General features: G+C 42.3%; 1 protein-coding gene across 20 annotated transcripts in view; it reads left to right on the top strand.

The window, feature by feature from the left end:
- Positions 1-25,212, top strand: part of CADPS (calcium dependent secretion activator) — a 769,567-nt gene that overhangs the window by 464,318 nt on the left and 280,037 nt on the right. For 11 of the 20 annotated variants that reach the window (XM_068253773.1, XM_068253772.1, XM_068253776.1 and 8 more), the window contains exon 14: positions 13,953-14,126. The exons of the other annotated variants lie outside the window; for them this stretch is intronic. In XM_068253773.1, the coding sequence (XP_068109874.1) occupies positions 13,953-14,126 (174 nt within the window). The remainder of the gene's footprint in view (positions 1-13,952; positions 14,127-25,212) is intronic. 20 annotated transcript variants of the gene reach the window in all.

Raw genomic sequence — 25,212 nt, 5'->3', positions numbered from 1 at the left:
CAGATGATTGTCTGATCTGCAGATGAATGTCAGTTAAACAAGGTGTGTATGATGATCTGCAGATCTCATAGACTATGCATGCAATTTGCAGGAACGGATCTTTGGCAGGAACAGATCTTTTGCAGATACTGATGTTTTGTGTCTGTACAGCATCTGTGTGTGCAGCATCTTGCAAAGATTTTTTTCTGATGGGGAGTTCAGTTCCATAGAAAAGACTGTGAAGGTATGGCTCTCATACTACATGAAGGGTGGTAAGATTGGTCTGTGATCTTTCATTTTCAAAAGACTATGGTCTGATGTGTGTATGTGGCCTAAGGCTCTCATACTACATGGAAGGGGGTAAAATTGGTCTGTGATCTTGCATTTTCCAAAGGCCACATACACACATCAGACCATAGTCTTTTGAAAATGAAAGGTCACAGACCAATTTTACCACCTTCCATGTAGTATGAGAGCCATACCTTCACAGTCTTTCCTATGGAGCTGAACTCCCCATCAGAAAAAAATCTTTGCAAGATGCTGCACACACAGATGCTGTGCAGACACAAAAGAGCTGTGCAGACACAAAAGATCAGTATCTGCAAAAGATCTGTTCTTGCCAAAGATCCGTTCCTGCAAATTGCATTCATAGTCTATGAGATCTGCAAATCATCATACACACCTTGTTTAACTGACATTCATCTGCAGATCAGACAATCATCTGCAGATCTGAAAATCCATCCTGGTGGATCTGATCTGCAGATGAATGTCTGTTAAACAAGGTGTGTATGATGATCTGCAGATATTATAGACTATGAATGCATTTTGCAGGAACGGATCTTTGGCAGGAACAGATCTTTTGCAGATACTGATCTGTTGCATGTGTACAGCATCTTTGTGTGCAGCATCTTGCAAAGATTTTTGTTTGATGGGGAGGTCAGCTCCATAGAATAGACTGTGTAGGTATGGCTCCCATACTACACGGAAGGGGGTAAAATGGGTCTGTGATCTTTCATTTTCAAAAGACTATGGTCTGATGTAAGTGTGTATGAAGCATTAGGTTAAGATGGGCCTCAAAGACAACAGAATGGATAGGTTTTGACTAGAAGAAACTCACTATCATTAACACAAGAAGCAGTATAAAACACTTTCCTACAGCTCATTTAAACCTCTTGACACTAAAAATACTTTTTATAGCAATCTTTCAAAAGAAATTACAAAAGATATTTAAAAAAACAAAGTTTAACATGTTAGGCTGATGCTTTTATTAGATGCATCCTGGATTTCTTCTTTAAATACAGATGGCAAAGTGCAGTACAAAGCCTCACCTGCAGCAGCGCTTTAGACAAAATATTGGATACAATTTTAATTCTAATCTGCCATTTAAACTGGGTTAACATATTACCAAAAGTAGAAAACCTCTTTGAATACACATCATTAGAAAAGTATGAAAACTGCCATAGCCTTATCTTAAAAATGCTAGTTTCCTAATTGTAGTTTAAACCTTTTGATTGTGCTATATACTGAGTCACCTACCAGGAGTGTTTTGATCATATCTTCTGAATGTTAGTTGACTTCTTTAACCTCTTCTGGACAGTCATAGTTGAAATCTACACCGTGTTTGTGTCCACTTAGGGCCTGTACACACTGCTGCGCTTGCGCTGCGCTTTTCAAATCGCATGCGCTTTTTAATCGCAAGGTCTTTTGAAAAATCATGAAAATCGTGGAGACTTGTACACACTGGTGCAATGCGCTTTTCCTATTCTCATGAAGGCTTGCGATTTAAAAATCGCATGCGATTTTAAAAGCGCAGCAGTGTGTACAGGCCCTTATCCCTGCCAGGGCATAGTCTTCAACTTCCACTTCACACACTCATGCCGTTCTTGTTACTCACGCCGATCCGGTGACAATTCAGCCCATTCACTCTGCAGTCACAGTGACACAAGAGCTTCCGTATCTCGGTCAGGTAACAATTTCATATTAATCAAGGGGTCAAACAGGGAAAGGACAGCTCTGGTCTTAAGGGTCCAGAACTGTCCGGACCCAAAAGGGTGAATCTGCTTATTTGTTACTGGTAAGCGACTACAAAAATGTTCCTAGCAAATTATCCACATTACCAGCTAGGGACCTAGCATTTTAAGTAGCTATGCAATGGCAGACTTCATGTTTCTCTCTTGACAATAGTACTTTTTTTAATTATATGTTTTAATTGTTAAAAAGAATGTGCTGTGCTATTGCACTATTTGTTTACAGAGGATATAAAAAGTGTACAAGGATTCCTGTTCAAATACCTGGTTTTTGTACTTTAAAAAAACCCATTTTTTTTTTCATCTTTATTGTGACTTTTAACCTGTACAATTGAACAGTTGAAAAAAAATATATATATTTTTTAATAAAATATGTACAATAAGCTGGTTGCATAAGTTTGACACTTTTAAAATAATGCTGTGTTGAAGCACTTTTTGATTGTATTACATAATTTATTTTTCTTGGGTATACACTTGCCATCACTTAAATAGACTGATTAACCTTAAATAAAGTTCAGATGTCCTATCAGTATTTTCCTGACATTTACTCATTTACCTGCTACAGCAAAAGCCATGGTTCGCAGAGAGTTTACAAAGCCTCAAAAGATTCTCATTCTTGAAAGGTATTTTTCCAGAGAATTGGATATACCATGGAATACAGTGAAGACAGTCATCAAAAAGTAGGGAAGATAAAGATGAAAGTGACCTTGCTAATGCTAGGTACACACTATGAGATTTTCTGGCAGATTAACTATTAGATCGATTATTTCCATCATGTCCGATCGGAAATCAGATCAGACATGTTGGAAATAATCGGTCTGACAGTAAATCTGCCAGAAAATCTCATAGTGTGTACCTAGCATAAGAACTGGATGTCCCTCCAAAACTGATGAAAGGACAAGACAAAAACTAGTCAGTGTCATTGCCAAAATACCTACAGCAACTCTGAAGGAGCTGCAGAAATTTCTGGCAAGTATGTGTGATCAAAAACAACACTGCACATCATACTTTGGGGATGCTTTTTTAAAATTTTAAAAAAAGTTTTGGAATGGCCAAACCAGAGCTCAGAGCGAGATCCAATAGAAATGGATTGACATTAGGAGGCTGTGCTTAAAGGTGCATACACACGCACTACCGCAGGCAACGACTGGGCTGCCGGACCCTCCCGCTGGGCAGACATTTAGCTGACAGTAGTGCGTGTGTACGCGCTGTCGTCGGACTGATAAGGCTGTTTCGTCCGCCCAGCGGGAGAGTCTGAAAGACCCAACGTTGTCGGATGTAGTGCGTGTGTATGCACCTTTAGAGATGCCTTGTGGTCAGACAGATTGGGCAAATATTTGCTAATTAACATGTACCATGGTGAAAGATTCCTGCCTAAGAAGACTGAATTCTGTAATTAAATTTAAAGGGACGCTTTAGGGGGGTCACGATAAAATGAGTTGAAGTTACCCGGGGCTTCTAATGGTCCCCCACAGACATCCTGTGCCCGCGCAGCCACTCCCCAATGCTCCGGCCCCGCCTCTGGTTCACTTCTGGAATTTCAGACTTTAAAGTCTGAAAACCACTGCGCCTGCGTTGCCGTGTCCTCACTCCCGCTGATGGCACCAGGTGTGTACTGCGCAGGCCCAGTATGGTCTGTGCCTGCGCCGTGCGCTCCTGGTGACATCAGGGGAAGGGAGGAAACGGCAACGCAGGCGCAGTGGTTTTCAGACTTTAAAGTCTGAAATTCCAGAAGTGAACCAGAGGCGGGGCCGGAGCATTGGGGAGTGGCTGCGCGGGCACAGGATGTCTGTGGGGGACCATTAGAAGCCCCGGGTAACTTCAACTCATTTTCCCCTGACCCCACTACAGTGTCCCTTTAAGTGTTACTTCAACAATGCATTAGTTTAAAGATGTGCACTTATAATCGACCAGCTTATTGAACATTTTTATTGTTTGTTTTCTCCCACTTAACAATTTTTTATTCAGTGAATACAGGTAATAGGTGAAGTTAAATGTGGGAAATGATTTGAAATGATTTATCACAAAATACTATCAGCAGAATAAAATTAAGGAACACAGGTACAATGGGAACCCGATGTAGGGTAGTATATTAGTACTGAGTTGTAAAAATACAGTAGCAAAGTAGATGAAAATATACTCAGAAATCTGGGTTGCTGAATGTAGCAACCACTCAAGTGCGCCTAAAGGTACTTGCTAACCCAGCAATGGTATTGATCTGGGGAAGGGGCTTTGGCACTGCAACATGTTGTCCTTTTTGTGCACTATTTCAATTAAAAGTCTGCAAATTTACCCATCATGGGGTGAGAAGGTAAGCCAACATTACCTTCTTTTTAAACAGTTTTTGATTGTTTTATTACTCATCAGCCGCCTCCAGTTGTTTTTTCTCATTATTATCACAAAACACTGGCATTTTAACAATGATATGTACACTTTTTAAAACCAGTACATACATACATACAGTATATACTTATATCTTTAGGTACTTCATTATTAGTTTAAATATATAGCCAGATTAAAAAAAACACATTTCATATTTTTGTTATCCGAAAAATATCATACATTTTTATTTATTTTTTCGCAACATCTCCAATTTTATCTGGCAAGTTTTGTATCTAGAAGATATTTTTCTTTTACTTGCGTAGTAATCACACATTTATGGTACAGAATGGAAAATTCTGTGACATTACCAGCGACCAGGTCAGAAGACTTGGCTTCTGTATTTTTATAGATTTGTTTACTGCAGCAGTGACACAAGATTTTTTTCTGTTTACAGAACTTGTCAGAGTCAACCCAACAGGTAAAGAAAAAAAAAGAATGCAATATTTCATATTCCTCATTAAAACATTTTTTTTTTACTTTTAACATTTTTTTTAATGTATTTTTAAAATTAAAATTTATAAAGCAAGTTATGCATTCATCTTAAAAACAAAAATATTAAAGACTGCATATTTTTTATAAAAGTGCAGCCCAATGACTAAATATAAGAAAAAGGGTTTTTTTTGTAAAATAGAGCAACTAACATCTTAATTCTGCACTCTCTGCTAGCTTACTGAAAGTACTTTTCCTGCAGCATAGGGTTGAATAGACATAAATCCATTGAGCCCTACAGTAAACAACTAGGGATTTGTCAGGTTGTTGAAGCAATAACACAGTTCACACAATGTACACATGCAGGCTTTCCTTGCCCTTAAGGTAAGTAAATTACTTTTGTTAATTAGCAAGCACAATGAACTTCCAGTGTCTGGTGCCTAGGGGCTTAGTAAACAAATAGACCTCATCTCAATAGTTACAATGGGATTCAGATTGAACCCATTGGAATTCCATAGATACAGCATAAAGAGAATCCTACTGCAAACATAGTAACACTTACATTAGTGTAGATACTTGATGGTGGTCAGGCTTTAGGACTGCATACACATTCAGAATGATCATATTTCTCCCTGGCCCTCCTACTCATATCCAGTGAACATTATACTGTTTTACAGAAATCCCTGGCTTTGAGCTTTGCACCCTAGACATGTTAATCGGATTTGTGGTTACACCACAAATAGGTTAACTGCAGTCCAATACTTAAGTTGTAAATGTATGATCTCAGTGAAACATTGGAGAGTAGAAGGGGTACTGCCTGGGTGCCTTTGCACTGGACTAGTCAGCATCTGCATAGGGGTGCACACATTTTTTATTAAAAAAAATAAAGACCAGTGATGATGCTGTAACATGTCAAGCACACTAATAAACTGTGTGGGGTTAGAGGAGCCCCTTAATGAGCAGAGGGTCCAACTAATTGCATAATTTTTCAAGAAAAATCAAAAACAGTATTTTTGCTGCAAATCAACTTAAATGGAAATGAAAATGCTCATCCCTAGTTAAGATTAGATGTAAACTCAGGTGAAATGAGCTTTTGATAGACTCATTGAATGATTCAAGTGTAGGCATGAGGTTCAGTCTACATCAATTGGGAAGGAAGATCTAATGTCAATTTTGAGCACAATACAAAGTAGGAGAGTGTTAAAGAGAATCTGTACTCTAATATTCTTACAATAAAAAGCATACCATTCTATTCATTATTTTCTCCTATGCCCCTCTGTGCTGTTTCTGCCACTCTCTGCTGCAATCCTGGCTTGTAATTAACAGTTTTAGGCAGTGTTTACAAACAAACTAACCAGCTTCTAATAGGCTCAGCTAAGCATAGTGTATGAGTCATTCAGAGTATGCAGGGGGCCTGCAGAGGGTGTGTATCGCTTCTACCAATCACAAGCAGCCCTGCACATTGCACACAATCAAGCTTTAGCCTGACAAACAGGACAGAGGAAAGATACATTGATTTATTACAGAGACAGTGCAGTTAGGAAAGACTGCAGTAAGCCAGAGCAGATTAGAACAGGCATAGGAACTAATAGGATAGAAGAACTAAGGCTGAAAAATTCGTTACAGAGTCTCTTTAAGGATGAGTCTGAGGCATTAGTCTAGTCTTCCAGTATATGTTAGCTTGGGGAATATTTACCAGTTATTTGGGTTTAATTTAATACACATCCTGAACAAACATCAGTGAAACTGGAACCAAATCAGATATTCCCTCAGAGGGGGGTTCCTCTTCATTTACACCTTGCTGAGCTTTGTCCAGACTTCTCAGACTACTTAAAGTGGATCCGAGATAAACTTTTACTTATTGCATAATTGTGTTCCTTTTCATATAGTTTATAGGGAATTTCTCAAGCTAAATCCTTTTTTTGTTTTGTTTTAATACTCTTGTCCCCGATAAGCTAAACAAGCCTCGCCCACAGCTTTTTCAGAGAGCCTTGGCACTGTATCAAGGGCTTGTAGGATATCAGTCTGGGAAGGAGGAGGAGGAGGTTACTAGCCAGAGATTTCAGACGCAGAAGGGAGGAGGAAGGAGGAGAGCAGAGTGAATTTGTCACATGCAGAGAGCTGGAAATGCTATCAGCTTTGCCTGTGTGTAATGTTTACAAACAACATGGCTGCCATCATTGTATCACAGGAAGAAATACTGTATATACTCGCATATAAGCCGACCCGCATATAAGCCGACCCCCCAACTTTTCCATGAAAAAACAGGGGAAAATGATTGACCCCCATATAAGCCGGGGGTAGGAAATGCTGGATTGGTGCAGGCCGCGTAATCCCCCCAGTGTGTCCCAGTATAGCTAGTATAGTGCCCAGTATGGGTAGGTAGTGCCCCAGTATAGCTAGTATAGTGCCCAGTTTAGCTAGTATAGTGCCCAGTTTAGCCAGTATAGTGCCCAGTATAGGTAGGTAGTGCCCCAGTATAGCTAGTATAGTGCCCAGTTTAGCTAGTATAGTGCCCAGTTTAGCCAGTATAGTGCCCAGTTTAGGTAGGTAGTGCCCCAGTATAGCTAGTATAGTGCCCAGTATAGCTAGTATAGTGCGCAGTATAGCTAGTAGAGTGCCCCAGTATAGCTAGTAGAGTGCCCCAGTATAGCTAGTAGAGTGCCCCAGTATAGCTAGTAGAGTGCCCCAGTATAGCTAGTAGAGTGCCCCAGTATAGCTAGTAGAGTGCCCCAGTATAGCTAGTAGAGTGCCCCAGTATAGCTAGTATAGTGCCCCAGTATAGCTAGTATAGTGCCCAGTTTAGCTAGTAAAGTGCCCAGTTTAGCTAGTATAGTTCCCAGTATAGCTAGTATAGTGCCCAGTATAGGTAGGTAGTGCCCCAGTATAGGAAGGTAGTGCCCCAGTATAGCTAGTATAGTGCCCCAGTATAGCTAGTAAAGTGCCCAGGTTAGCTAGTATAGTGCCCAGTTTAGCTAGTATAGTACCCAGTATAGGTAGGTAGTGCCCCAGTATAGCTAGTATAGTACCTAGTATAGTGCCCCAGTATAGCTAGTCTAGTGCCCAGAATAGGTAGGTAGTGCCCCAGTATAGCTAGTATAGTACCCAGTGTAGGTAGGTAGTGGCCGGTATAGTGCCCTGCTCCCTCCGCTGCTATTACCTGCAGCGGCTTCCTGGTCCCCGGCGGTGCTTCCTCTTCCCCGCTCTCATGCCTCTATGAAGAGATCACAGCAGCGCGCCCGGCGCTGCTGCTCTGATGATGCAGGGGGCAGGAAAGAGCGCGGCTCCCTGTATCGGCGATCTGTATCGCCGTTACCATGGGAACCGCTCTTTCCTGCCCCCTGCATCATCAGAGCAGCAGCGCCGGGCGCGCTGCTGTGATCTCTTCATAGAGGCATGAGAGCGGGGAAGAGGAAGCGCCGCCGGGGACCAGGAAGCCGCTGCAAAACAAGTAATAGCAGCGGCGGCGGGGGGAGCGGGGGAGCGGGGGCCGCGGACCACGGACCACCAGGGAAGACTCGCATACAAGCCGACCCCCCAACTTTTGACCCCCTTTTTGTATGCGAGTATATACGGTAATCATTTTCTGTTGAAGCTGTTTGCAGCTAGATTTGCTGTGTAAACTATCTAAACTTTAGATAAGATATATAGACAAGTTACTTGTTAGTTAGTTTTTTATCTCGGATCTGCTTTAAGTGCAAACTAATAGTTGTACATTGCAATCTAGGCTTCTCTAAGTGGCACTAAAGGCCTGTGGTTTATATACAAAAACCAATATTCAGATAGGATCAATAAATGACCCAATCATAATAATTGAATGGATTGAATGACTATTGTACGTGTGTGTACATTGATTTGACAGTCTTATTTGATCAAGAGATCAGTTTGAAATTTTCAAGAGTATGGCCAGGGATCTGTTCATGTATACATCACCCCTGTCTCCTGAAGTGGTGCTAATTGTAGCTCAAAGGACACCTACAGCATCGTGTACAGATATATGCCTTTACCAAAATTAGCTCAGAAGGAATAAGTACAAACAGTATTTTTGAATGCCTTTGTTTTGTTTACCTGCTATTGCAAGAAACAAGCATAAATTGTTCACTGCGTATATTTAGTCATTACAGCCACACCCCAGTTCAAGATATTCTAATTTTGCTGTTAACCAGTGCTTCTTTTTAGTCTGTTTTTCACTTCAGTCCTTTATTTACAAACCAGTCATGGGAACTTAAATTAAAATTACTTGAAAGTAATCTAGTGGAAAAGCTCAGGGAGTCATCCTCTTATCCCCCCCCCCCCCGCCCCTCTTTAAATGAAAGTCTTCCTTTTCCTTACTGATAAAGCAGCGGAGTACCTACCTCCATATCATTTTTAGGAATGTATAGGAGAAGCTTGTATTCCTCATGCATTTCTTGTCTGCAAATAGCAACCTGCTACTAATTCATGTGACAAATAACATACCTTGGTTGGTCCGTACCCTTCTCATTGTTTATCTCTGTAAAACCAAATTGCATAGTTACATGGTTAGTTTGGTTAAAAAAAGACATTCTTCCATTAAGTCCAATCAGAATAATAAAAAAAAAAGCATAAGGTACCTTTCTCTCCTGCACCCTCACGTATCCCAGTTGATCCAGGGGAAGACAGAAAAAAATCCTTACAAGGGTTGGGCCAATTAACCTTCTAGGGGGAAAATTCCTTACTAACTCCAGGTGGCTGTCAGATGAAATCTCTGGATCAACTCTGCTGGGAATTAACTAGTAATTATAGCTGCAGATGTCCCACAATGCAAGGAAAGCATCCAGACCTCTTTTAAATGCAGATATAGATTTTGTCATAACTTCTTCCTGTGGTAAAATGTTTCACATTTTAACAGTTATTACTATAAAGAACCTCTTCCTAAATAGATGACAAAACTTGTTTTCTTCCATCCGCAGATCATGTCCTCTTGTCCTCTGTAAAAGCCTAGGGTAAAAAAAAACGATTCTGCCAAACGTTTGTATTGGCCTCTGATGTATTTATACATGGTAATCAGGTCACCCCTTACATAACCTTCTTACTGCAAACAAAAATTGTATACATATATATATATATATATGGACTTTAACAAGGATAATATGTCAATATTTCTGAGAATTGGTTTGAAAAACAAATTTCAATTTAAATATAGCTTTAAAAACACAGACAGACACAGGTGGGCAATAACATTCACCTCACAGAGTACACCTCCTTCTGTTACATGAATATTGGTCAACTGTTTTACTTAACGGTGATATATGTCAATAGATGTCTAGCCCAATCATTCAGAGAGATAATTTCAGAATATGATACAATGTATGTATGTAGTTCTTTATGGAGAATTGTGTTACACAATCAGTCTTTAGCCCAACATTTTTCACGAAATATTCCCTTCCTCAGGAGCAACTGAGTACATAAAATCAGGGAGGTAAGAGCTGCATTGATAAGGGATTGGCTGATGCCTTTAAATTAGTTTAAAATATACAGTGTTATGTATGCAGCGGTAAGGTAGGAACCTCATAGTTTGATTCCAAAATGACTCCTCTCATTCCAGTCTAGCCCTAGTACGCATCCCTAACCCTATTGGTTGGGGCAATTTAAGCCCTATCTCTCACACCCACACAGTGGTGACCAAGGATAACTTCAACACAGTGCGGCCTAGCAAATACATTGCCAAAGCAAAGTGAAAAGAGAGCCTATAAAATATATCCCTAAAGACCAGTAGTTGTCTTAGTGACATCCTAATTTTCTGAGTAACATCCAAATTATATAGTGGTTAATGCTTTTATAACAGCATTACACTAAATCTTGCTCCCTGTACCTATTCCTTTTTGTTTTGGTACATAGCCAAAATGCCATGTTAAGCACAGTGATAAGAAAAGCAATCAATCACTCAATGATAACAGTTTAGCAATAAATTAATGTATACAAGATAGCATGCAGCATCACAGGCAAGGGATCTGTGACCATGAAGACCACAAAGAATTGATAAATATTTTTTCTTGAATTGGTCAATTGACAGCTGAATAATGTGGGTAGTACATCCAGCAGTGCAAAGCAATCGGGGCAGCATTTCAGTCAGTTTTGGATCAGCTTTAATCATGAAGCATCAGTAATTTGTATGATCTGGCCATAACTGACCCATGTGTGGGAACCTTTCCCTAAGAAGAATTGAAACAAGGGTTCAAACTTCATCCCAATCAGCAACTGATACTCCCTTTCCCACAACATATTTTTACCCTTTTCTCAAACAGATCATCAGGGACATCTTTACGACTGATATTGTGGCAACCCCCCCCCCCCCTTCCCAGTGTTGTGTCAGACTCATGACCATGGTCCTGACAGGTTGCTGTCTGTGAACCTTGTTGCATTGTGGAAATAACAGCTTTTTCCAATTACCAAGTAAGCAATATCTCCCCCTGTGCATAGAACTCTCAGTAATCGAACAATATGCACAGATCACCTGGCAGAACTAAAACAGTTGCCACCTATGATAAATTTCCGACTGTGATTCAGGGAAGGAGGAAAGAGGAAAGATATTATGGGCAAATAATGACTAAATAATTTATAAATGAATATTGTAAAAAAAGCAATTTTATTAATTATGTTATTTTCACTACAGTTCCCCTTAAAGCCTGCTCTGCTCTTTTTTCAGCATATTACCTCCAATACGCCTGATGATCCATTTGAAATTGATTTCGGGCAGTTTATCAACTGATAGTTGATTCAACATGAATATGTGGTGAAGTAATCGATTGCCACATAGTTGTGTACTGCAATAAACATTCTTGATAGAATTATTGTCAAATCTAATTAAAGGAAACCTAAACCTAAAGAGTTTCACTTACCTGGGGCTTCTATCAGCCCCCTGCAGCCCTCCTGTGCACGCTCTGGTCCTCAACTGTCCTCCAGTCCCCCACTGCAGCTAAGTTTCATTTTCCCCTGACAAGCCAGTCGATGGCCACTGCGGAAATCTCATACTGCGAAGGGAGTGTGAACGAGGACATGCGCGACCAAGGCCACGTAGGCGCAGTAGTAGAGTGAAAACAAATAGAAAAGGGGAACAACCAGTATGAGAACTCCTATGCTGTGGTATTTTCTGAATGGTAGAATAATGGTAGAGAGGAAGCTTACTCACATGCTATTTGTTGATCTACCTCTGTAGATCTGCTGTGTAAGTGACTGACAGCAAGTTCCCATCCCTAGATCATTATCCCAGCTAGGGTTTATTGTACCACATTACAAAGTTCATGTCAAAGTAAGGATTCTATATTTTGCTAACATTCAGAAATGAAACAATGCCCTGCCACTCTATACACCTCAATACACATAGGTTTGAGTTGAGGCCTTTGCAGGTAAATGTGGATGCATGAAAAATTATTTAAGAAGAATATTTGAATTTTAGAATTTTTAATGTTCAATATGATTGGATTTTTTATTTTTTGGGAGGGAGAGGGTGTTCTTTGCATTAAAACAAACTTCCACTTAGAGGTGTCCCACTTTCCAATTTCTGTACGTTGGGAGGAATAAATATAACATCATTTCCTTTTCTGTGAGCAACTTGAGGTTGCATTCTGGATCCTAAAGGTTCACGCACACAATTACTGTCACCCACAGAGATCAGGACTCGACCTCTTGTGCGACAATTTATGGCATAATTTTGTACAGCCTGCAGGCTAGTTCTTACTAAGCATTCTGTTCTTACTAAGCCGGGTGGAGGGGCATCAGCGCAACACACAGCAAAATAGCACAGAGTGGGAGGGGCTTAGGAGGAGAGCAGTTGCCTCTGCTGGTGACCCAACATTTCAGCCTACCTGTCAAAACATACCTGCATGCGTAGAAGAGACGAGTAAGAATAGTGTTAGGGAGAGAGAAGGAAGGTATATGCAGCAAAGGTTAAAGACTACCTCCAGCCAAAAAAGGTCTGAATGGCAATACATATATGTAGTCTAGGTACTGTGTACAGTTAGATGAACATATACAATTTACATCTTGCACATCATATTTGATAGAACAGACTCACATATATATCTGTATGTAGCACTTCCTTATTCCTCCTGAAGCTGAAAACATTGTGCCCTCCTCTTCAGCCTGGTTAACTTCCCTGCCCCTCCCTCTCCTGCTCTATGCCTGCCTGGATCAAATTACTTATCTTTTCACAAACTGTAGCACAGAGAAAAGACAGGGAAACTGCAGGAGCCTCTCTTATCATATCTGTTTGCTATAATTTTTTATTTCAGATGTCTGTCTGTCTGCCTAGATTAGATCACATGGACATCAGGGGTGGAGTTATGACATTAATATCCCAGCATCCCTTGCCCCTATAGCTAGGGAAAAAAACTGTCTCGGGCCCAATTCACAGTGGGGGTGCGGATTTCAAGATTATATGTAGAATTTGGACCCTGGGGGTGAGAAAATCACACTTTATCATGGGTGATTTTATATATCTTGGCAACTAAAGCAAACTGAAATTTATAATGTAGGTACTCTTTGATACGAAGATGTAGGTCATTGCATTGGAACACTGATGCTTGGGAGAGATAATCTGGCAGTCCTGATCTCTTGATTATACATTGAGGGTAATAGGGGACTACTGTACACACACTAGGTTCTTGGCGGAGGTGGCCTGTACCAGCCTCCTCGGCTGAGAACCATTTAACATGTGTACAAGGCTTATGGGTGGCAGGTTCCAGAGGCCTATACCTAGATCTGCAGACTTGGCTCTCCAGCTATTGAGGAACTAGAAGTCCCACATTGCATTTGCTTTTATGAACCATGGCTGTGGCTGTCAGACTCCTGGAATGCATTGTGGTACTTGTAGTTCATTATCAGCTGGAGAGCCAAGTTTGCAGATCACTGCCCTATCCGTTTAGGAACATTCTCTGTTAGTCTTGCATGTGTTGATTTCTCAGCGCATTTCTACAGACATTGTTATTTTATTAACATTTTCTTGTTGCATTCTGCTTTATTTTTTTGTCCTGATAATGCATTAATGTTCTGATTTCAGTTTGCTTTCTTATTTTGTTTGTATTGCATGCTTTCTCATGTATCTTATTTCATTTACTTTATGCATGCTGCTGCTTTCCTACTGCATCTACCCTTCACACCGCCCATGCATCACAGTTCACTATTGCCAGAATTACTGGGTGGCTCTCAGCAAAATGTAGAAGGTGAGGGTGGCAAAGTGCCCAAAGTGCCTAGCCCTTCTGGGATTGAGCCTGAGAGTAAGAGAGATTCAAAAAGAGAGTCTAAAAAACGGAAAGATTCCAAAACTCAGCCCAATCCAGAACCTAAAAGGTAAGGTTTTGTGGCAGAACAACTACCCCAAATCTACCCGGTGGTCTTAGTGATCCTATTCCTAAATATTCCTTTTAGCTGCCTTTTAGCTGCCTTAATATTCCTTCTCCCATTCTGTTAAACCGTGTATGCTAAAAAAAACTTTAAATCTTATACTTAAAGGAAGTGTGCTTAAAGTGAAACCATCAAGATTTAAGTTTTGTGAACTGACATAACTGCTTAAGTGTAGGTGTCTTTGTTCCTTCCTGTGTGGCTCTTCTGAGCACCAACATCTCAGGCATTTACTGAGTAGAAGCCTTGACTTTAGTCTTGATTTTCTGTACATCCTTTCCTATTGTATACTGACCAGTGAGAGTATGTCACGTGCTAATTATGGTCGTGTCAGTCGTGGGCATCTGGAAGAGGTAAGGCAGAGGTTCGATTAAAAATGTAATACTTTAACTCAGTGAAGACCTGAGATTTTGCAATTCTTTGTATACACTCAAGAAAGGAGCTGCTGTATGATAAAGATACATAGTTTGAAATATCTGCACCTAGCAGTTAAGAATGAACGTTACCTGTGCCCGCTCCTGTCTAAGGGCTTGTTTCCACTACACGCAGATTCTGTATGCAGAAAAACGGCAACTCCAATGAATGCCTATGGGCCCGTTTCCACTAAATGCAATTTTTCTGATACAGGAAAATTATGGATGCCATGTTGCAGATTTATGCATCATGCATTCATTTCCGATACAATGATAAATAGCGACATCCCAAAATCTGGATCCAGAAAAACTGATGCAGAATGCAACATGCTAGTGGAAATAGGTCCTAAGAAGAGGACCATGGCAGTGAGTGTTAACTTACCTGGAAGTTTACGTAGTGCCCTGGCACTTTATGATGACCTCCATCCTCCGGATACTTCCTCTTTAACAGAAACAGGAAGTATTAGAAGGATAGAGCCCAGTGTGGAGTGCAAGAGGTGGACACCCAGGTAAGTTAACTCCCACTGCCGTGACCACCTTCTCAGACACAAGTGAGTACATACTTGCTCATCCTCACAAATCAGTAATGTCAGTTTGCAAACATTGTGTGGCTTAGTTAAAATGAGCAATAAAACAGATGAAATGGCCTTTGACCATTGTGTGGCTCTTTTCCTCTTTTTGCTGTTTTCTCCTTTTAATAAGTGACTAGAGGTAAAAAGTATCATAACTCTACAGTGTTTATCACTGCAGTTTGACAATGGTCTTTGGCTATTTATAAAGCACGTTGGACCTGGCCAGCAATGACATCACTTTTATGAAGGTGGAGACATCAGTGAAAGAAAGCATCACTGGACCTTTTTAGCCTTCGTAATGCTGCTGATTTGCGGAGTACATTTCATTTGGGTTTTCTATTCCTATCTAAAATGACAATTACACTTTGGCTTCCTGTGGATGGGGTAAAAATGATCTGTAATATGTGGAAAAGTGGTATGACATTATACATCTGCATTTATTTCTGCTTTCTAAATAAGATCCCGAGAACTTTCTGGGATTTACAATAATGTACACTTTAAGTATTGCTACATTTGTGTTGAATGTGGCTGAATGGAGTAATGGTTAAGGGCTCTGCCTCTGACACAGGAGACCAGGGTTTGAATCTCGGCTCTGCCTGTTCAGTAAGCCAACACCTATTCAGTAGGAGACCTTAGGCAAGTCTCCCTAACACTGCTACTGCCTATAGAGCGCGTCCCAGTGGCTGCAGCTCTGGCGCTTTGAGTCTGCCAGGAGAAAAGCGCGATATAAGTGTTCTGTGTTTGTTTGTTTGTTTGTGTTACAGTCTAACAAAAAAAGCATAGGTTATACTGTGCATCAAGATGAAATTTTGCATCTCGGGCTTGTAGGCAGAGTGCTTCTGTTATTTCCGTTAGACCGCTATGAGTCAAGCTTTTCATTTAGAAAAATACAAAGCTTGTCTATCACACATCAAACAGTGACCTTTGCTGTCAGTAGAAAGTAAAGCAACCTCGCAAAAAACATTGCAAACCTAGATGACCAGGGATGCTAAACATAATTTTTAAAGACAGCACATACTGCTGCACAGGTAAAATGGCTCTTGTTCAATGAACTTTTTCCAGAGTTTTCTTACAGGTGAGATTTTCACATCTTATCAATAAAATACATTTTAAGTTCCCAGCAAGCAAGAAAATACCGGTACTTAAAACATGTTTGATTTTAGTACTTTTTAAGTCTGTTTATTTGCTAGGTGCTAAAATGTAATTTTATAGATAAAATTATAAAAAATATTTTCTGGGAGAAACCTCAGGTCTTGATTAAAGACTGAGGAGAGCTAAATCATGAGTTCATAAGTAAGGCGAGATAATTCATGTAATAAATATTGGGAGTCAACCCCAGAGTATCTTTAATTATGTTAGGGATAAGCACAATAGTAAGACAGGGGCTCTTATCTGCCAGTTTACACACAAAAAGGTCCAGTGTGCACATTTGCAAGGCGTCACAACTTAAGGAAGTATGTTTATACATTTTTGGTTGCTGATGTGGCAGTTCAAAAAAATTAATAATTCATCACTAAAGTAATAATCATGTGATAATGTGCTAAGTATCCCTATCACAGCTATTTATTTTACTGTCTCAGCAGTGACATACCTAGGGCATTTGACACCCTGCGCTGGGTATTAAATCACCCCCCCCCCCACCAAGTGAGTGCGGCGTTCTAAGCGCGCCACAAGGGGGAGTAGGTGTAGCCTGACAACCACTCTGGTTAGGCGTAGGTGGGGGGGGGGGGTGTTATTGTTAGGCATAGGTGAGGGAGGGTAGTTTTAGGTGTAGGTATAGGGGAGGTTAGTGTTAGGCAGGGGGGGTTAGTGTTTGGCATAGGTGGGGGGAGGTGTTAGGTGTAGCTTTGGGGTTAGGTTAGTGTTAGGTGTATATGGGGGCCCCAGTTAGCGTTAGGCAATGCAGACTCTTCGTTGCTGATTGAAGTACCCTCTTCCACCTATGCCTTAAACTCTGCCCGCAGCCCACCTTTACCTAATACTCCGATTTGTCCTCCTGTCACCGCTCAACTGTCCCGTTATCGCCTGCCATGACTTCCTGCATCACGTAATCATGAGTGCAGGATGAGATGCCAGCGCTAAGGGGGAGAGCTGAGCTGAGACCGGCATCACTGGACTCTGGAGGTGGAGCAGGTGAGTCAACGGCACAGCTTGCTTCCACTCACAATACTCCACATTCAGCAAGCTGCAGGAGGCCCCATGGTGTCACCCGGAGCAGCCCGCTCCTGCTGCTACCCCCTTAGTCCGCGATTGTGTCTCCCCAAAGAGTATAGCTGACCACATTCTATTAAATGATCACTCAATTTTGCTTTAGATCGTTATTTGATCGGCATTATGATCAATAGTATGATTGATATTATGATCTATATTACAATTGATTATTTTATGACCAATTAGAGACTAACATTGCGGATCAATCTTTGAATTGAATTTAGCCCTTAATATCGATCAGAAGATGTGATTTGTTGATCATAATTACAATTGCAAATGTTTAAATCCACTTCAATTTGCGATCGATTCGATTATTTTTCTGATCAAATGTCTTAATTGGGCAAAAAAATTGTACAGTGCATGGCTACCTTTACAAGCAGGATTTTCCCCTCCATAAATGCAAACACGGTGTGATATTTTTGATTGTTGCAATATACCAATGCATTATTGTGCAGTACATTAATTTTATGTACTGCTCCTTGAAATCCACATGAAGTGGCTCTTTAAAGATGAGGGTTTTTTTTATTTGTTTGTTTTTCTAATCTGTCAAAATGATGTTTCTGGTGGATTAGCCTGTTCGTTTTTCAGACTGATCCTTCCAGGCAGTGGAAAGTTGGCCAGTTCAGTCACTAGGCTTCATTTCCATATGCATGGCTTTGTATTCATTCTGTTTTACCAGCAGACGTTAATTCACTTTTACATGCCCATAAAAAACCAAGTAGTTTAGTTTTCTTTGAAATGAGGCTGGCTGTCAGTCAGAATCTGCCACTCCAGTAATGAAGGTCAAAAGCAGAGAGAAGTCCACATGGCTATCAATCTCCTTTATTTGAAAGAGACATTGATGGCAACACTGAGGTGGGTTGTCTGTTTGGATCGTGTATGTGGAAGGTCAGGCAGTTAGACACAAGTAGCTTGCAGTCAGTGAGAAAGTGCGGAGAGGATGCTATTCAGATGTTGTGGGACAGCCTGAAGGTGTGGACTGACAGCATGTCATGTCATCATATAGAGCTGGCTGGATAGCGGCTGTCCAGGGTGCTGTTCTGTGTTCAGCCTTGGCACTGCAGGATCTTAGATCAGAACTTGAGAAGTAGAAGATAATGCCCTGGTTGGCCTTTAGCCTTACTGTGACCTTTCTTGAATATTAAATGTACCCACCTGTTAAGGTGATCAAGATCGCTGTCTTTACAATGACTTTAGCAAACAGCTGTCACTACAGGCTGAGGCTGATTTGTAAAAAACTGAAAGGAATTCTGCAGACACAGCTGTCTTCCAGATGCAGCAAGGATTGTTACACATAAAAGCTGAAATTTTAGTAATCATAGAAACACACTGGGGATGACCTACAAATGTTGGAGAACACTGGAGATCATAAGTGAGTCAGAAAACATGGTCTGGAGTACCCAAATCTGCTGCTCTTAGGTGGCAAAAGTTTGTATCCTAACCTATGCCATTTCAAAATATAGAAGTGATTTCTGAATGGCTTGTACTTGTATATTAGAATTTTCTCTATTGCAGTCATTTTCACACAACCACAGCATGAACTGTTCTGTAATAAACCCAGAACATTTTTGTATAGGTGTGTAGATTTCAGCAGCCTTCCTGTGTTCTGATATAACCCAGGCAAAACCTGCAAAAGTGTATCACCTAAGCACAAGCAATCCTTGTAAAACTACTCAGTTTATTTGTGTAGGATTATGTATGTTCTCCAGTAAATTAATCCCTTTATATGTAAACTAGAGATTTAACAGATTTTAAAGTGTAAAAAAAAATGTGCACCTATGGGGTACTCACCTCAGGAGGGGGAATCCTCAGAATCCCTCAGAGGCTTAATCTGTCCTTCTCCGCCAGCCCATCCCAGCACTGGAATCCCCGAAAAAACACTTGTCGACAGCTTTTGCATGCGCAGTAGCACGGACCTGCTCAGACTCCGGCAGAAAAAGCTGAGCCTGATTGAGTCCATGCTGCTGCACAGGTGCACAGGCACAGCACTCGTGCAATATACCCTGTATATGGACCACAAGTAAACCCAAGCGCTCACCAGATTATAATGCAGTCCACACACAAACAGCTGAAAGCGTTTTATATGGGTTTGCTTTAGTCTTCTATCATCCAACTTGCAGGTTCATGGCTCCCTTAAAAACTAAACAGATACTTACATTGCGCAGTAAAACCTTTAATATCGGTAAAAAGTAGGAATGCACTTACATGTTCCAAGCATATAAAAGCATTTTTAAATAAAATCCAGTGTCCTGGATCCATACAGCATGCTCCCTCTGTGTGCTGTCCTCTAGCCCCGCCCAACGCGTTTCGTCCGAAGACTCATCAGGAGCTCCTGTGCCTACACTGGGAGAAGGTGGAGCTGCATATACTGTAAAGATACTACACTATGTATTGCTATTTTTAATTTGTCCTTATGAGTGTGGAGTTGGAAGTGTCCCCAGGATCAGAAGCTACTGTAGCCAAGGAAGAGGATCCATGAGGAATTGGCTTCATATATCTGGCTATTACTGCTGTTTATGATTGACACAGACAGGACCCCAAGTTTTTAGAGACCTGGAAACAAGAATTTCTTGAACATTCCGCACGTCTACAAAATAGCGTGTTGGATAGGAGTAAAGTGGAATTGAACCTGCTCACATCTGCTATTGCTGAGAGTAAATTGGAGTTTAAGAAACTGGTGACTGAAGATAGTTTCAAAGCCACGCTGAATAAGATTGATAAAAAATTGGTACCTCTACAGGACAGTATCAAGGGCCGTAAAAAAGTATCTACGAGATAGAGAAGACTATAAGTTTGGCAGAATCTTTACTTGGACATCATTTGTTAATCAGGGGCCGAGAGGAAGACCTCGCATTCCCCGGAAACCAAACGGGTATTGGACAACAGAATCAGAATCTAGTGGGGAGGATACTCCGAACAAAATACCAAAGCAAAAACCGCGGAAACCGCAGAGACCGCAGAAACCTAAAAAAAGCCAACTGAAGAACCGGAGGTCCCTTTAGACGACGAATCCGCCGAGGAAGAGGAAAGAGTAAGAGACAGACAAGTATCTTGGGAGGACAAAACAAAGGGAAGGAGCAAGAAGAGGAAAATAAGACATTAAAAATGACTTCAAACGTGAAATCGAATCTGGTGAATCTAACATCTGTAGAATTGCCAGAAGGTGTAGAGGACTTACTTAACAAGGGACTGAACTTTTCTCTGTCTTCAAGTTACGACTACGACTTCAAAGTTGATCTATAATCACTTTGAAAAAAAGAGGCTGGAAGAGTCTTTAAAAGGAGGCATGATCCAACCATCTCTCAAGCCAACAATGGGAACTTTAGGTTTCAGTGTATCTAAAAGTTGGAATGATAAAGAACTGGAGGCGATCTCTGCCTTAAACGAACTTTTGATGGAATCAGCTCCGACTGCAGTGTCGTTGCGTGATCATAAAAAGTTCCAGCCTTGTAAATCAGTAATGCCTTTTCCCACACAAGCAGGATCTGCCATCGATATTTTTGAAAAGCAAATAGACAGAGAACTAAAGGCCCTTGTATATCCCCAATCACAACCAAATCTGTCTGCCACTGGATTGAAAGCTTGGCTTCAGAATCGCCCCGACCTAATGATTAGGAAGGCAGATAAAGGCGGATCAGTTGTTCTCCTCTACACTGCAGATTACAAGAAAGAGGCTTTGAGGCAACTTGCGGATACCTCTCCTTACAAACCCCTTTGGGGAGATCCCACTGCGGATTTTGTATCCGCATTGAGGTCTCTCCTGCGACAAGGGGTGGAATTGGGTTTTCTGACTCCGAGACTGGCTAACAATCTCTTGCCTGAGTATCCAGTAAAGCCAGTGTGGTACCACCTGCCGAAGATCCACAAATCCCTGGCCGACCCACCGGGCTGACTGATTGTGTCAGGCCTAGGGTCAGTCACGGAAAGATTGTCCAGATATCTGGACCACGTCCTCAGACCTCTCTTGTCCCATGTCCCCTCACACTACTGTAGATGTTCTGGAGGGCTTGGAGTCCACATCGTGGTGCGAAGGAGACCTGCTGGTGACTATAGATGTCACTAGCTTATATAGCAGAATACCACACAAAGAAGGAGTCAAAGCTGTCAAAATGTATCTTGACAGAAACGAAAAAGACCCTCTCTTTAATGAATACATATGCGATTGCTTAGCCTTTGTTCTTACTCACAATGCTTTCTTATTCGGTGACGCCTGGTACCAGCAGGTGTACGGCACTGCGATGGGGACTCCCGTCGCATGTACGTATGCTAACCTTTTTCTCAGGGAATGGGAGGAGAGACACATCCACAATTTGGACAACCCCTACAGGATGCACCTGATGTTGTGGTAAAGGTATGTGGATGATGTCTTGGCCTTCTGGTCTGGTGATGTTCCTACCCTGCTTAATTTCCTGGAGTATCTCAACACTAATAGTGTAAACATGTTGTTCACGATGGAATACTCCAAAGAAAAGATCTGCTTTTTAGATTTGGAGCTTCTAATTGAAGAATGTGGAGTCGTGACAAGGGGTTATCGAAAACCGACGGCCTCCAACACGATCTTACATTCAGACAGCTATCACCCCTTTCACGTTACGAGGTCGCTCCCGTTTTTGCCAGTTCCTGCGCTTGTGCAGAAACAACACCAGACTGGAAGACTTTGTTGAACAAGCCAATTAACTCAAGGGGCCTGATTCACAAAGCGGTGATAACTCAGTTATCACGCCTAAAAGACTTTAGGCGTGATAACCTTCGCACTGCTGAGTTAGCACCGTTTTGTGCTCTTTATCGCGCGCAAAGTCCAATCGCGCAACTCCGCGAGGGTTTAATGGGCGCATCGCGCGCACGGCACCGTACACCGCGCGGGAATTTCACGCGAGTTTCATTTTATCACGCCTAAACTGAGTTTAGGCATGATAAAGGGCTTTTCACAGGCGTGCAAACACTTTGCACCACTTTGTGAATCAGGCCCAAGGCACGCTTGTTGTTAAGAGGATATGACAGTACAGCTCTTGATTCAGCAATGAATGAAGCTTTGAGGAGAGACAGACTCGATCTGATCAACAGAAAGAATAACAATCCCAGGCACCAGAAAAAAGGATTAGGAGTGTTTACCTTTAAATATTCTCCAATGGAAAAAGAAATTAACCACTTCTGTACCACCCTATTTTGTGCTGATCTGTGCTGCGTGGGCTCTCTAGCCCACAGCACAGATCAGGTTGCAGCCAGGCCGATCAAACTTCCCCCCTTTTTTCCCCACTAGGGGGATGTCCTGCTGGGGGGGTCTGATCGCCGCCGGCTGCTTGCGCTTGCGGGTGGGGCTCTTCAAAGCCCCCCTCCGCAGCGCTTCCTGGCCTCCTTCCCCTTCCCTCCCTCTCCCTCCCCCTGTGAGCGGCGCAGGACGGATTTCCGTCCTGCGCTTGATGGGATAGGCTTTAGCCTATCAGATGCCGGCGAAGATCGGGGACACACCCTCCGTGAACTGACATGGAACGGCCGCTCATACGAGCGGCTGTTTCCATGGAATACACTTCAGGATTCAGGGGCGTACATATACGCACGCAGAATCCTGAAGTGGTTAAAGATGTTATCAGCAGGAATTGGCCGATTCTACTTCAGGACCCTGTCCTGAAGGAGTGCCTGCCATCTAAACCCCTTATTGCGTTCAAGAAAGCACCCACAATTGGTGATCTATTGGTCCATAGCGATTTCCGCGAAAATCCACATCGCACATGGTTAGATAACATTGCCTCTGCAGGCAATCATCGTTGCGGTTTCTGTAAAGCCTGCCGCCACATGAAAACAGGCGAGTCTTATCGGCTTGGTCCCGTCCAATTCAAAGTTCCGTTTTTCGCTACCTGTAGGACGACTTTTGTTGTCTACGCATTGTGGTGTCCTTGCCAGCGCTTTTACATTGGCAAGATGACCAGGATGGTTAAGGACAGGATCTTGGAGCATGTTCGCTTGCTCCCTAAAGGGAAAGGCTGTCCCAGGGTAGTGGACCACATGGCCACTGTACACGATTCTGACCCTAGTCTACTTTCCTTTGCTTGTGTGGACCTTTGCAATCTTCCCCGCAGAGGTTGCAATAGGAAGAAGTTACTTTTGAGATTGGAAGCGAAGTGGATTTTCAAGACGGATGCTATGGGCCCTTTGGGTCTAAACGATTACATTGATCTAGCCTGTTTCTTGGATCCTTAGGTCTCTTCCTTTTCTTGGGGTCCTATACTGTATTCTCGACATTGTTCCTTACTATATCCATCGCGACTGCAGATTTGAATTTTTTAATGGCTATTTGTATTTTTGTACCTTTTATATACCAATTTGGTTTTAGCAGTATGCAGTCGCGATGCCTTTAAAGTCTCTCCCAAGACTTGAATGTGGTTCCTGTCCTGCACACTCGTTGTGTGGCTTCCCTCCCTTCTCTCTCACAGGACCTTCATCCTGGTTCTTTGTGCCCCGTTCTACCACCTTCCTCTCTTTTTCTTTTCACCTTCACTTTCACTCATCTTTTCCTCTTTCCTCTCCCTCTTGACCCCTTTCCCGGTGTCTTTCCTATACGTGCTTTTCCATACGCACTGAGAGCTTTCACTCCTGGCCCTCTATATATATTTGTCTTGATGTTTACGCATCTGTAACGATTGGGGAATTCTCTCCGTGCGCTGACACTGCGGAAATCCTCCACAAGCGTATAATTTGAGAGAACCCAGCAAAAGGTGCAACGCACCTGTAGAGGGAAATTCCTGTCGGCAGGTGGAGCTGTGGAGTGCAGAGGAACAGCTCCTCTGCCCTGCCACAGACGCCAGACAGGAATTGTACGAAGGGAAGAAACGCAGGGCAAGATAGCCCTGAAAGAGAGAGATCAAAGTGACAGAGGGTATGTGTGTCCACCAATCTAGTCGCCACCCTGCGACGATGAACACACAACCATGATGATCAAGTGAGAAGGCAATCGCAAGAGATGGCGATTGCTAACAGCGACACAAGACCGAATAAGCACAGATGAGGAATGTATGTATGTCCACCAATCTAGCCGCCAACCTGCAACGGTGGACACACAACAGGGGAAACCAAGTGAGAATGCAATCGCAAGGGAAGTGATTGCGAATGAGGATGAGCACAGGGACAGAATGTATGTATGTGCACCAATCTAGTCGGCAACCCACGACGGTGCACACACAACAGCAGAAACAAAGTAGGAACGCAATCGCAAGAGAGGCGATTGCCAGAGGTGACACAAGGCTTAGGCAAGACAGGGGACGAGAGTAGCAAAGGCACAGCAAATCATACAATGAGAAGATAAGGAAAATAACAAACGCTAACTAAACGCGAACACCGCACTCATTCGCAACAGCGAACGCGTTTACTGCGCGGTCTCTGTGTGTTAAGCACAACAGAGACAAGCACGCCTAACTAACCCCCGCCACCCAAACATGAAACAGAGAACACGAGCGCTTGCTTAACGGTTACCTCACTGAGGCTACAGCAAGCGTTCGTCTCAGACAAGACAGACAGATGAACGGGAAACAGAATAGGAAAGATCCACTGCTCTTTCCGCCAGAGCGAGTGCGATCCAGGTAAAGTAACAGAGCTAGCAGGATCCACTGCTCTTACCGCCAGAGCGAGTGCGATCCAAGTATCGAAACAGGGTGATGAGATAGCTGGTAGCAACCGCTGCTCCAGCTATACTCCAAGAAGCAGATCAGAAGGATCCACAGCCGCTACCGCTAGAGGCTAGTGCGATCTGAGCAAGACAAACAGAGGAGATAGCTGGTAGCAACCGCTGCTCCAGCTATACTCCAAGACAGACAGAACGATTTCCTGATGACCACAGTTGGCGAC

This window comes from Hyperolius riggenbachi, chromosome 9, assembly GCF_040937935.1.
Source record: "Hyperolius riggenbachi isolate aHypRig1 chromosome 9, aHypRig1.pri, whole genome shotgun sequence".
In the NCBI taxonomy this organism is placed as follows: Eukaryota; Metazoa; Chordata; class Amphibia; order Anura; family Hyperoliidae; genus Hyperolius; species Hyperolius riggenbachi.
The sequence above is the reverse complement of the archived record's forward strand: the minus strand, read 5'-3'. Positions and strand labels throughout refer to the sequence as shown.